We start from the raw sequence: 12,006 nt of genomic DNA on the forward strand, positions 1-12,006 counted from the left end.
ATAAATCCTCCCATAGAGTCTTCCTCATAAAATATTTGGGATGTAGTTTTAAATGACTGGTTGGGAGGACTGGAGGGACGGCTTAGTCTATAAGGTGCTTACTGTGCAAGTAGGAGGAGCCAAGTTCAATGTGCAGCACCCACGCAAAAGCTGGACGCGGCTCAAAAGATGGTAAGAGAGAGCAGTTGAGGAAGACGTGGTATCAGTCTCTAGTTGATGTATGTGTGTGCATGTATGTGAATGTGAACCTGCATAACACACACACACACACACACACACACACACACACACACACACACACACACACACGAGGGAGGAGAGAGAGAGAGAGAGAGAGAGAGAGAGAGAGAGAGAGAGAGAGAGAGAGAGAGAGACTTTCTATTGTCTTTTCTGGAAGCTTTCATTTCTTAGGACCTAGAGTTAAACTCATTAGAGGTTCCATAATCCCACACATTCACGTCCAGCACAGACTCCTCTATGTACTGACTGGAGATATTGAAAAGATATTCAGGGCATCAGCCTTTTGGCTGTCAATATTTGAAAGTGTGTAGTGAGTAAATGGAACAGCCTTCTATCTGTCGGTGGCTGGAACAGACTTCCGTCTTTTAGTGGAGATCTGTCTAGAAGAGTGTATCTTTTGGGGACCCAGCCCTCCAGACATAGACAGCTTCACAATCCATTCTAGAGGCAATAAACAGCTGATGTTAAGCTGAAGATGAGTCTAGCTACCATTTGCACTGTATTGATGTCAAAAGCATCTCTCTGCCAAGCTCTGAAAAGCACCTTCAAAAACTAACGAAAACACCCAAGAACTTTAGTGATGAGCTACAAATGGACTGTGGTATTGATAAGGAAAAGTCGATATGTATAGTGAAAGGATGGCTACTGTGATAAATGGGTCCTCCATCAGTAAAGATCAAATTATTGACTATCTAGGGCAAGGAAAAAAATCTGTCTATAGCTAACTTCTCCAGGTGAGAAGAATTATCCAACAACAGCAATTCCGAGACAGCTCAAGAGACAAACAAGGAGAATTCATTAACGATATACCAAGTGGACAGCCACATTAGCAAACACGTCTGTGGCATCGGGTACTCAGGAATTCTTTGGCCGTACCTGTGTCCAGGCTTTTGTCTTTGATGTGAATGGCTCCCATTGGTTATCCCACATTCCCATTCAAGAAGAGTTAGATCAAACTTCACCTCCTTACTACTTTACAGCAGAGAACTTCTCTGCCCTCCTAAAAGGCATGACGCGCTTAGACTGTAGACTCCAGAGAGCCTGACTAATTGTGTTAATTGCACATCAACTAGATCATAAGTTGCATGAGGGTACATTGAAAGTACCTCTACTCCTTTGTCCCTTGTGGTCCAGCAAAGAGCTGTGCCCATAATAAGCACCAAATCAATGTGTGTTGATTTCACTGGTTTTGAAATGGTTCATTACAGGAACCTCAGTCACTCATCATGCCAGAGTTTAATGAGTAGATACCACAGGAAGTACCCAAAAGGACAATCACAAGGATTAGCCTATCAAACAAACAAACAAACAAAAGGTAGATTGGCAGTAATGAACCTCTCTGAAGCCTGCTGCTCCCAGTTGACACATCATAGGCCTTTCCACCACAGTCAGTTTAATTGGATGCTCTGTGAACCACCCAGCAAAGAATGGCGAATCATATACCACTTTCGATAGGAAAATTCACCTATAACAAGGAAGATACTTGAATAACCTCCTCAAAATAACAACACTCACCCTCACAAGAATCAGCTTCTTAGAAATCAGAAGTCAAGGCAAAGAGGAGCTACATGGTACCTGCTGGACTCCATTCCAGAAAGACCAGGGGCTGATCCCACTTTCTAGCTTTTTGAAAACATTTGCTGTATCTTCTCATCCAGGATCTAGGCTATTGCCACTAACGGCTGTGGGCACATCTTTCTTCTAATGCCATGCCCTCTTCCCTTTGAGGTCTTTAATTAATTTTTTAATGTTTTATTGCTTAAATGTGTTCTTTGACAATGTCACACGTGTGTGTAGGATACTGATCTCATACCCCACCCTCTAATCTCTCACCCTCCTCTGTCCACCTCCCATCTTCCCTAATAATCTCTTCCTCACACCCATACATTCTTGTTTGGTTTGTGACCCCCTGAGTTGAATTAACCAGGGCCTTTTCCATGGCCATGGATGAGAACTACCCGTTGGAGTCTGTTGGGATCACCAGTGAGTACACAGTTGAAAACAATGGCTTCCTTTCTCCCAGAGTCTACCAGTAGCCAACAGTTCAGCCCTAAGGGGCAGGGACCCCCTAGAGTAGCATTTTTAATGTTGATTGTTTGGTAAAGACAGGTTGGAGGCATGAGTAAGTAGATGAATGGCAAAAGGTGTTCAATCATGAAAGGACAACATGTTGGATGAGAACAATGTGTTTGCCCAAATAAATAGAGATGCAACCTCATTGGTGTTTAGCAAAAAAAAAAAAAAAAAATTACCTATGTGATCTGCTCCTGATTGTAAATACCACCCTCACTACTTCAGAGACTTAACAAATAAGATACCTGGCGATAAGATCTATTTAAAAAGACTGTAAACGTTGACTGGTATAACAATGTCCTGTAGCTTTGCTGCATTTGACTATGCCACTTAAACAGCTCACAAAAATCTGTGAACTCAAAAGTAGTCAATCTGTATGATTTAAAGTGAGGAAAGCTAAATAGAAGGAAGCTACAGCAGTGACAGTCGGGACACACGAGCGTTTCCCTGCAGATCACAGACGTGGCCACATGGTATGAAATGGCAGTCTCTTCATGGATCTAACTGAACACACATCCTTGAGAGCACACATCCTCTTGATTTATGAGACAGCTAGTCTGGCCCCTCTGCTTCAGTCCCTGGTCCATTCATTCATTTCAGAAATCCTTGGAGAATAATCCCCGTGGCCCAGGCACTGTTGCAGACAAGATAGAAAATGAAGGAGACAGACTTGGCTTCCGCATTTTTTTTTTTTTTGGTGCTTTCCAGAAATTTCAAAATACAAACTGAAGGTGTAAGCTTCTTTATTTAAAATAAGAATTCCATCCTTCCCCTGTGTTTTCTCCTAAAGGGAAGGTTTTGGGGAAGTGGTAAATCCAATGTTTGCCCACGGTTCACAAGACAGCTACTCTCCACACTCCGAGAGGGCTGCTGACCCTGTCTGTAGGGAATGTGTGACTAGAATTGTTACCAGCCTCTTTTAAGAGTCACCCCTGGGCCTCAGGTTCTGAGCACACAGCGGAGTGGGGAGCCCTGACTGCTGACAGTGCTGGTTCAGGGCTCCAGCAGGACACCTGATATCTCTCACCCAGTGTGTGAAGCTATGTGGACTCCAGTCCCTGTGTGGCTCTTTCAAGGCCTGAAGGAGGTTTAGCAACAGTGACCCTGAGCCTACAAACATTTCCTATATGATATGTGTAGGTATAATTTGTTTATTGCATTGATTACTTATAAATACGTTTTATCAAGAGCTGAAGACAATGGTAGAGTGTACTATAAGAAACGTTGAGAGGCATAAGATTCTACTGTTCTCAAAAATGTATCTCTGTATATACCTGTGTGTGTGTGTGTGTGTGTGTGTGTGTGTGTGTGTGTGTGTAGGAATATATTTACATAGTTAATTTTATATATGTGTGTGCATTTGAGTTTACATACACACTCAGTAGTATGATAGACAGGGATAGATAGATAGATACATATGCATGTGTTTATATGAGTACATCTATGTATATATTGTCAGTAGTGTGTACCTGTGTGTATGTAGATGAGTGTTTATATATATATACATGAGTTATGTGTACATTTAAAAGTGTCTATGTGTATATAGATGTATTTTTATATATATGTAAGTTATGTGTATATTTGATAGTACATATATCTATGTACTATATAGTATATTACTATATGTGTATATATGTTACTATATAGAAATGCTCAATAATGTATCATGCATAGATAGATGTGAGTGTATGTATATGCAATAAGTAGTCTGCACATGCATATATACATATATGTAGTATATGTGTGTATATACATGTGAGTATGTATATGTATACACTTAGTAGTATATGGGTGTATAGATGTATGCATGTATAGAGAGAAATAATGGTGTATATACATCTTTACATGTCTGAATGAATATATATATATACTCAATAGTTTGTGTATCTGTATATATGCATGTGTGTACATATGCACAGTGGTGTGTGTACATGTTTACATATCTGAATGAGTATTTATATACTCAATAGTGTATGCACATATATGTATGTATACATATAGACAATGGTATGTGTAAATATTTATGTCTGCCTGAGTATATACATACTTGATAGTGTATGTTTATGTATATATATGTGTGTGTGTATGTGTGTGTGTGTTTGTGTGTATAGGTACACATATGGATTGTTATGTGTACATGTTTACATGTCTGCATTAGTGTACATACTTGATAATGTGTGCATAGGTGTATATGTATGCATTTATGGAGACATATATGGACAGTTGTGTGTCCATGTTTATATTTCACATAAATCCGTATGCTCAACAATGTGTATACATTTGACTTCAGATCAGAGGGTGTGACCTGATCTATGTGATCAGCACTCATTTTGTTCTGTCTACTGAATACCTTCATGCTGAGCAGGCCCACTTTCCTGGCAGATATTAACTAGTGAGGAGATAACATGAAAATGTGTTGCTCGTGGATGTCATTTACAGCAAGTGGAAAAATCACAGATATTTGACTCTGTTTGTTAAAGAGCTGGTGTTGATAACATACTTACAGGAAATGTTGTCATACCTGGGTACCAGCTTCTGTTTCTGGTCCCTGCTGCTGCCTGAGAAACAATCTTGTGAAAAGCTGTTTGGTTCCCTAGTGTTCAAAACGCTGGCCCTTCCTATCCCCACGTTGAATGCCTTCATGCTATACTTGAAGATTTCCTTTGTGTGAGACTTTTTGTGTGCATGCGTTTGGTGCTGTGGGTTTTGGGGTGCTGAAAAGAGAGCCGAGGTGCAGACAAAGAGTCCGTTCCTAAGATTTGAGCTACAGAAGGAGCCACACCATGGGGCAGAGCTGGGTTTTCTGATTGAGTTGGCGGATGTTCTTTGCTCTGTGCCCATGTGCTCTTAATTGACTATATTGTTTTAGATTTATGCATTAAAAATACGATTTCTACTTCGAAAGCATCGCTTTGTCACTTTGTAGCTGTGTAGCTTTTAAGCTGATGCCAGGCGCTTATTTTTCTTCTGAGATAAAGTCACATCTATGGATTTTTCAACTAATTACGTGTCTGCCAATAAATACTTAGAGGATACACTTTATTTCAATTTATTATTTGTGTTTCCATAGTGTGCCCCACACTATCGGTGGGACTGAAGTGGTCTAATGGTGTTCACTGCTACTTTTTCATGGCTGTCTTTCTCTCTCCCTTCTCTCTTTTTAACAGCTTCAGTCAGTCCGGTCAAGCATGGCAGCGACTTGAACTCGGCAAACTTCCAAGATACTGAGGACATTCTTGACAGATGTGTCTTGGAAGAGTCGGAGAGTGCAGGTGGAAGCCATTTAAACATAGTCAAGTATAAAATGATAAATTTGACACAGCTTTGGGGTCCTTGGGAGTGTGTGGGGGAGGACACTGGAAGGCTGCTGGCTCTTAACAGCTGCACTCTCAAATTAACGCCCCCCCTCCAGGAGGTCACGGTGTGGGGCTGTTATCTTTTCCTCTTTCATCAAGAATTCAGCTGGACAAAGTACAAAGACGTTACGACAGAGAAAGGAAGCTGACACCATTAGTTCATTATCAATTCCAAGCTAAACTGCTTAATCCACACAGAAGCTGGAAACTAGAGAAATGTTGACATTTCAAATATTTCAAATAATGAGACCTAGCAAGAGAAAGGCAGAAATGCAGGGATGAGCAGAGAGGAACCAATCGCCACCTCTAGAATCTCTTTACCTTTCCCTGTTCAAACAGAACTCTGACTGGGGGAAGGCGCTTTAGCAAAACAAGGGTGGATGTGGTCAAACAATGGGAGAGACTGTCGGAACCCTTTATCGGGAAGTAAGATTTACTCTGTGTCAAAGTTGCTTACGTTGATATTCTCTTTGTGAAAAGGAAAGGTAGGAAAATGTACCAGGAAAAGACAGCTAGAACAGCTTAGCTGGGATTTTTGATTCTGTCTTGGTCTGAAGCATGCCCAATTTTAATGATTAATTAATTACAAAAAAAAAAAAAAAGAATTGTTACTAAAAATTGAATGACATTGTTGGGCCACTCCAAGCCATGAGGTGCTAGTACCCACCTCAGTACCATGACTGAAAGAGTTGGCTCTCTCTCTGGGCTGGACATTTCTTTCCTGTTTTCTCCTCCACCCTCTCACATCTCTGTGCGCTGATCTTTGTATCATATTTTTGATTCATCCTCTCGGTAGGCTGTCAGCTTAGTTAAGAGATTTCCAAATTGTGTCGCCTTCCCTGACAGGGGGGCAGCTGCAAACAGTCCCCTGATCCTTCCCGGAGGAGAGATACCGAGATTTAATTTTCAGTGAAAGGTGTAGCCTGCAATCTATGTCAGGCCCCCTAAGTCGTCTTGGAACCCCAATAGGCCCAGTGGTGATGGCCAGTGTGTATCAGCCCCCTCCGCTGCACTCAGAGCCCTTAAAAGATGAGCTGCAGCTGCGTGCCCTATCCCAGCCATGCTGTCTCTTCTGCGTCTGAGGGCACAGAGAGGCAGCATGTTTTTACAATGACGGAAACTGTTAAAGAACAAATTAGCCCTGCTCCCTGGCATAACACCCCAAAGAAAATGTCAATTCATTTCACTTGAAAAAGGAGAGGGTGATGATAGTGTTAACTGTCTATGCTAAAGATTATTCTTAGATTACTTGTGGTTAGGATTGAAACTGTCTAATTCTGATGAGGTTTTTACACTTCTTCTCCGTGAGCTGTTTCCCATCAAGCGTTTTGTCAGGAAGTTAAATCAGGAGTCAGGTGTTTACTTAAGCACTCACTGTTTTTGACATGATCCATCAACATGATGCCGTCCGCCATGCCTTAATAAAAGTGGACTGAGAGCGAAATTCAGATGGCTTTTACTGTCTGACAGTCGTGAACAAAAGAACATGTCAAAAAAAAAAAAAGAAAGAAAAAAAAACAGGGTAATTAGAAAATACAGGAGCTGGGGAGAATCTTATAGAGTGAGTACTGTTCCATACATCGGACATCATTAAACCAGTAATAAAGGATGAATTGCTGTGGCTTTTTCCTCTGTCCATCCTTGCATTTTAAGACATCTTACCCTTATAGGCCCAGAAACCTCTGGAGGGTTCGCTACTGGTCTCACTGCCTTCCACTGAGAATTTGTGGCTTGGTTGTCATGGAGACATCGTATTTCTCCAAGAATTGCTCATATTGATCCGTAGCCAGGCGTAAATGGCCAAGCGAGTGTGAGGAGGAAAGGGGGCTGGGCGGTCCTGTAAAATGACCAGGGCTTGTGGGTCGGGAAGCGGCTCAGAGCAAACACTTAGGGGGAAAGAAAGAAGCCGTTTCATTTTGGTCCGGGATTTCTTTCTGCACTTTGGACTGTTGTCTTCTTTTGGGACAAACTAAAAGGAACTTGTTAGTTGCTTGTCATGTCAGATCTCGGGTGCCTGGTCCTGACACAGCTGTCAGCTTCCCAGCCCTGTGCAGTTCAGGGACACACACAACAAAGAGGTAGTAGCATGAATTATTTATTACTCTTCGTGTGGATAAAATTCTCTAATAAGAAATTAAAACACTTCTGACAGAGGTGCTTGTGTGCTGAGAAAGATTTTGATGAGACGTTAAATTTCCTCCGAGTACAAGCATCTGAGAGACAAAATTCCTAGAACGGAACAAGGAAAGAGAATAAGTTTTGTGTTTCATATGGGAATTTGGTGACATGGAGAGACTTTTTTGGGAGCTGTGAAATTATGACAATCCAAAGATGAACTTCAGAGTCTAAAGTGACTCAAAGTGTAGGGGCCCTACAATGATGAGCATCATCCTGGTGAAGGATACACCTCTGTTTACTGTGTGGGGGTGGCATTTATCTGGAAAGATTAACCAGCTTTATTACATGGAAAAAAAAACGATATAGGAGATTTGAAGTGGTGATATTTGAGAACCTAACTAAGAGAAGTATGTCAGTAGCTAAATTTACAATGATGTCGTGTGGAAGGGGTATGCTTAAGTCTGGAGCCATCATTCTTTCCATTTTCCCATGGAATGTCATGACTCCATCTGAAACTCCCTTTAACATCTTCATGGATGTGCAAAATCCCCCTGTTACAAAGCTGAGCGTGCTCAGCCTTCTAGCTGTAATGGATATTGACCTTATGTAGTTTAATGTAATGCTAACTGACTAATATATTTATTACCTCATTTTAAATGAATAGAGTAAATGTTTAAGGAGTATTTAGAAAAGGAAAACAGAAATGATTTTCCCATACCACGAGTATCGCTTCCTCTATTGTTCTATCCAAGGACTGTCTTTGTTTTTAAATCTTTTCAAGCTATCGCTTTACTCTGGCTTCTGTAGCTACATAACACTTCAGCCCCCGTTCATAGGCAGAAAGCAGGAAGGGCAAGATAGCATGGAGAAGCTGAAACAGATTGTTGAAAAGACGTGAAGTTATATCTTAAGTGCTGCTAGTTTTTAAATGCCATTAATAAGATGAAATTTTTAAATTTTGCATACAGTGATGCAGTTGACTTCCTGAGTGGCGTTTGGAGACAGTGGGTTAATTTTCACTGACATTGCTCTCCAGCCTAGAGCTGGCCAGGGGGAGCTGTTTTTAAATGGGCCACTCTGCATATGGGTCACAGCTCAGAGGCCTTGCAGAGTACACTCACCTCTTCTCTGGAGGGCTGTACCTCACTCATCTTGCCGTTCTGATCTTTCTTGGTTCAAGCCTTATACCCAGGTGAGCTCCTGGAGTCCATTAAGGTTGGTGAAGCACCTGTCAGCCAGAGTATTCTTGCTATTTTGACCTTCCTGGTGAACCTAGAGGTCTGGTCTGAAGGGGAAAGTAACCCTTGGACATGTCTTTTCTTTGAAATAATTCATCAGCAGTGAGTTTTGGCTCACAGGTGAATCCCATATTGGAGCTTGTGTCTCTGACTCTGTGAAGTCTACCTACTCCTTCCCTGCATTTCTATGTTCCTGAAGCCTGTGGGGAGAAGGTTGATATCTAGTAATAGAAGCTCCGAGACAGCAGCATGAACATGCAGCTCCCTGTCTGTGGATTTAGGGCCGTTAGACCTTCCTTCTGTGGCTTTTTAAAGCTTGGCTGCTTCTGAATTTAAAAGCTGCTATCACAAAAATGGTTCCAAGATCATCTAGTTAACTTCTGGGCAAAGCACAGCCTTATCCTCCAGACCCTTTTAGCAAAGACTCCTTGCCCCTCATCTTCACACTCATGATAAAAATTATAGGGCCATGTCTGCAATTTTTAGGCTAGTGTTAATGAGAGACCCTAGTGTAGAAAATTAATAATTTTGCCTCCTAACGTTCTAGGGATGGCATAACTTCAGGGCAGACTCAGTCAGTAAAGTGTTTTCTATGCAAGCACAATAACTTGAGTTTTATCTTCAGGACCTATGTAAAAAGCCAGGGGTAACCCAACTGCTGGGGAGGTAGAGACAGTGGGTCCCTGGAACTTGCTGGCCTAGCAGTCTAACTGAATCAGAGAGCTCCAGGTTCAGTGAGGTCCTGTGTCAAAAAGTAACATGGAGATAGATAACAGCATTAACCTCTGTCCTACACATACATGCATACACACGAACATACACACACACACACACACACACACACACACACACACACACACACACACACACACGGAGTGTCAGCTAAAAATAGTGGAGAAGAGAGAGTTTGAAAATGCAAGAAAAAAATGCACTCACTAAGTTTTCACATCAATTGCAAAGTAGTTTATAATCAGTGTGTGTTCTGCCATTAATAGAACATTTTAGTGGTTTCTGTGTAGCACATTGTGCATGTGGATCTATATACATCACTGTCAATCAATATTACATTTGCATGAATCTGATGAACAAAACTAGAATTCTCACAGAGGATGATACATTGTGAAAAGCCAAGGTGAGATTTTTTTTTTCTTTTTACTACTGTGTCTCATGAATCACCAGCAAAAGCCAGGAATCAGAAAGTAGAACAGCTCCAGGACGGTCATGTTGGAGGGGCCTGATGATGATGCATGAGGGAGAAAATGTGGACAGTGTGAGCTGAGCATCAATCACAGCCACCAAACACAGGCTTATGGCTGGGGCTGAAACTTGTTCTAGAAAAAGGAAGAACAATGTCAATAATAAAGTAATAAGTTCCTACTGGTTTTGTTTAGTAACGCCAATGTTTTAATTAATTTACTCAAAGACAAAATGTAAATACCAGCAGAATAAATTTTAAAGCAACGTAAAACCATAGGCTGATTCATACGAATATATACGTGTAACAATATATGGTACAGTATTTATCCCGCCCCCCCCCCCCCGCCGCCTCATTTTTTGTTAGCCTACACAGATAACTACCTAAATGCTTGAGAGATACATATTTTGATTCTGCAACTTAATTCATACTTCAGCGAATATTTATAAAGTCTGGCACTGAAACCATGGTTGTAGATTGCTCTAACAACAATTAAGCTGCTTAAAATGAGGGAGAATTTGCCTCTTTCAAGCCAAGTTCATCATTTTGAAAGACTTTGTTATTGGGATGATTTAAATCTATTGGTAACGTATGGGATTAAAATATAGGTACCTGCTTTATAAGCCAGGGATATTACTTACCATATATTGCATTTTACTACAGGGTGGGGAGGGAATGCAGAAGTCACAGAGAGTACGCTCCTTCCTTTTCCTGCTCTTTTACTTCCCCTTCCCACATTTCTCCTCCTTCTGTCTGTCTTCTTGTTTCTATATTACACCCTGTAACCCAGATATCTGCTTTCTTTCTAGGTCAGCCTAGGCATCGTCCATGGCTAGCGAAGGTGTGCTCCTGCAGGATGTGCTAGATGGAGTATCGGAAGGGGAATCAAATCTGAACTAACAGAGAAGCACGAACACACTATCTCTTTTCCATCAAATAAAAGCACCACTGTCAGTGGATTCACGAACATGTTAGCCAAAGTGTATTAAAAATGTTATCACTGATTGAGAATATTCAAATTCTAATTCTAGGAAATGATTATCTAAGTTAGTCTCCTTATTTCTCCTTATTTTCTGTCATTACTTGTAACAAAGAACGCCAGCCCACAGAAGCCAAAGGGGTGCACAATACTCTCAATTCACTGTTGCTTCAAGGTATTTAAACCAAAACTTTATCAGCTTTGCCACATTGAGCTTGGACATATTGTTTTAGTGGGTGCTTCAGTTCCAACCAACCTTTGCACGTCACATCCTTAAACATGAAATGTCCTTTAGTCAATCTGTGGCATACAAGGGTGTCTAGTTTTGCAAGGTCCAATCAGTCTGGACCTCTAATGACACCGTGGTGATTGTCTTTAATTAAAGGTTGATGTTATTAGCCTTGTAACCTGAACTGGGGGAGGGGATTCTACTTACAACATACCACAGTTTGTTCTTTGTTAGTTTATAAACATCTACAGTTCTTTTCCCAGAAAGAGGCTGGGCTAGCAGGAATTCTAAAACTAAAAAATGCAAAGCAATATCAACAGAAATGGGCGTAAAGTGCTCATCTGTTAAATTGATCTGAATTATGTGCTATGACTTTTATTGAATGATTCCTTAATTTATAGAAAATCATCAAAGATTATTAACATATATCTAAATGAATAGAAATATGGCCTAATCCATAGAAAGATGGAAATAAATATATATTAGATATACATAGTGTGTGTGTGTGTATATGTGTGTATAGTTCATTTCATTTCATACAATTTTAATTCAACAATTTTCTGAGCACCAGCCTCAGA

The 12,006-nt window shown here is 40.8% G+C and overlaps 1 protein-coding gene across 3 annotated transcripts in view; it reads left to right on the forward strand.

The window, feature by feature from the left end:
• Wdr72 (WD repeat domain 72) overlaps positions 1-11,761 on the forward strand; it is a 163,645-nt gene extending 151,884 nt beyond the window's left edge. For all 3 annotated transcript variants that reach the window (XM_052729321.1, XM_052729326.1, XM_052729334.1), the window contains exons 18-19: positions 5,481-5,585; positions 11,030-11,761. In XM_052729321.1, coding sequence (XP_052585281.1) covers positions 5,481-5,585; positions 11,030-11,085 — 161 coding nt within the window. In that variant the 3' untranslated portion in view covers positions 11,086-11,761. The remainder of the gene's footprint in view (positions 1-5,480; positions 5,586-11,029) is intronic.
• Positions 11,762-12,006: the final 245 nt, after the last annotated feature.

Source organism: Peromyscus californicus, unplaced genomic scaffold, assembly GCF_007827085.1.
Source record: "Peromyscus californicus insignis strain IS unplaced genomic scaffold, ASM782708v3 Scaffold_11__1_contigs__length_118956290, whole genome shotgun sequence".
In the NCBI taxonomy this organism is placed as follows: Eukaryota; Metazoa; Chordata; class Mammalia; order Rodentia; family Cricetidae; genus Peromyscus; species Peromyscus californicus.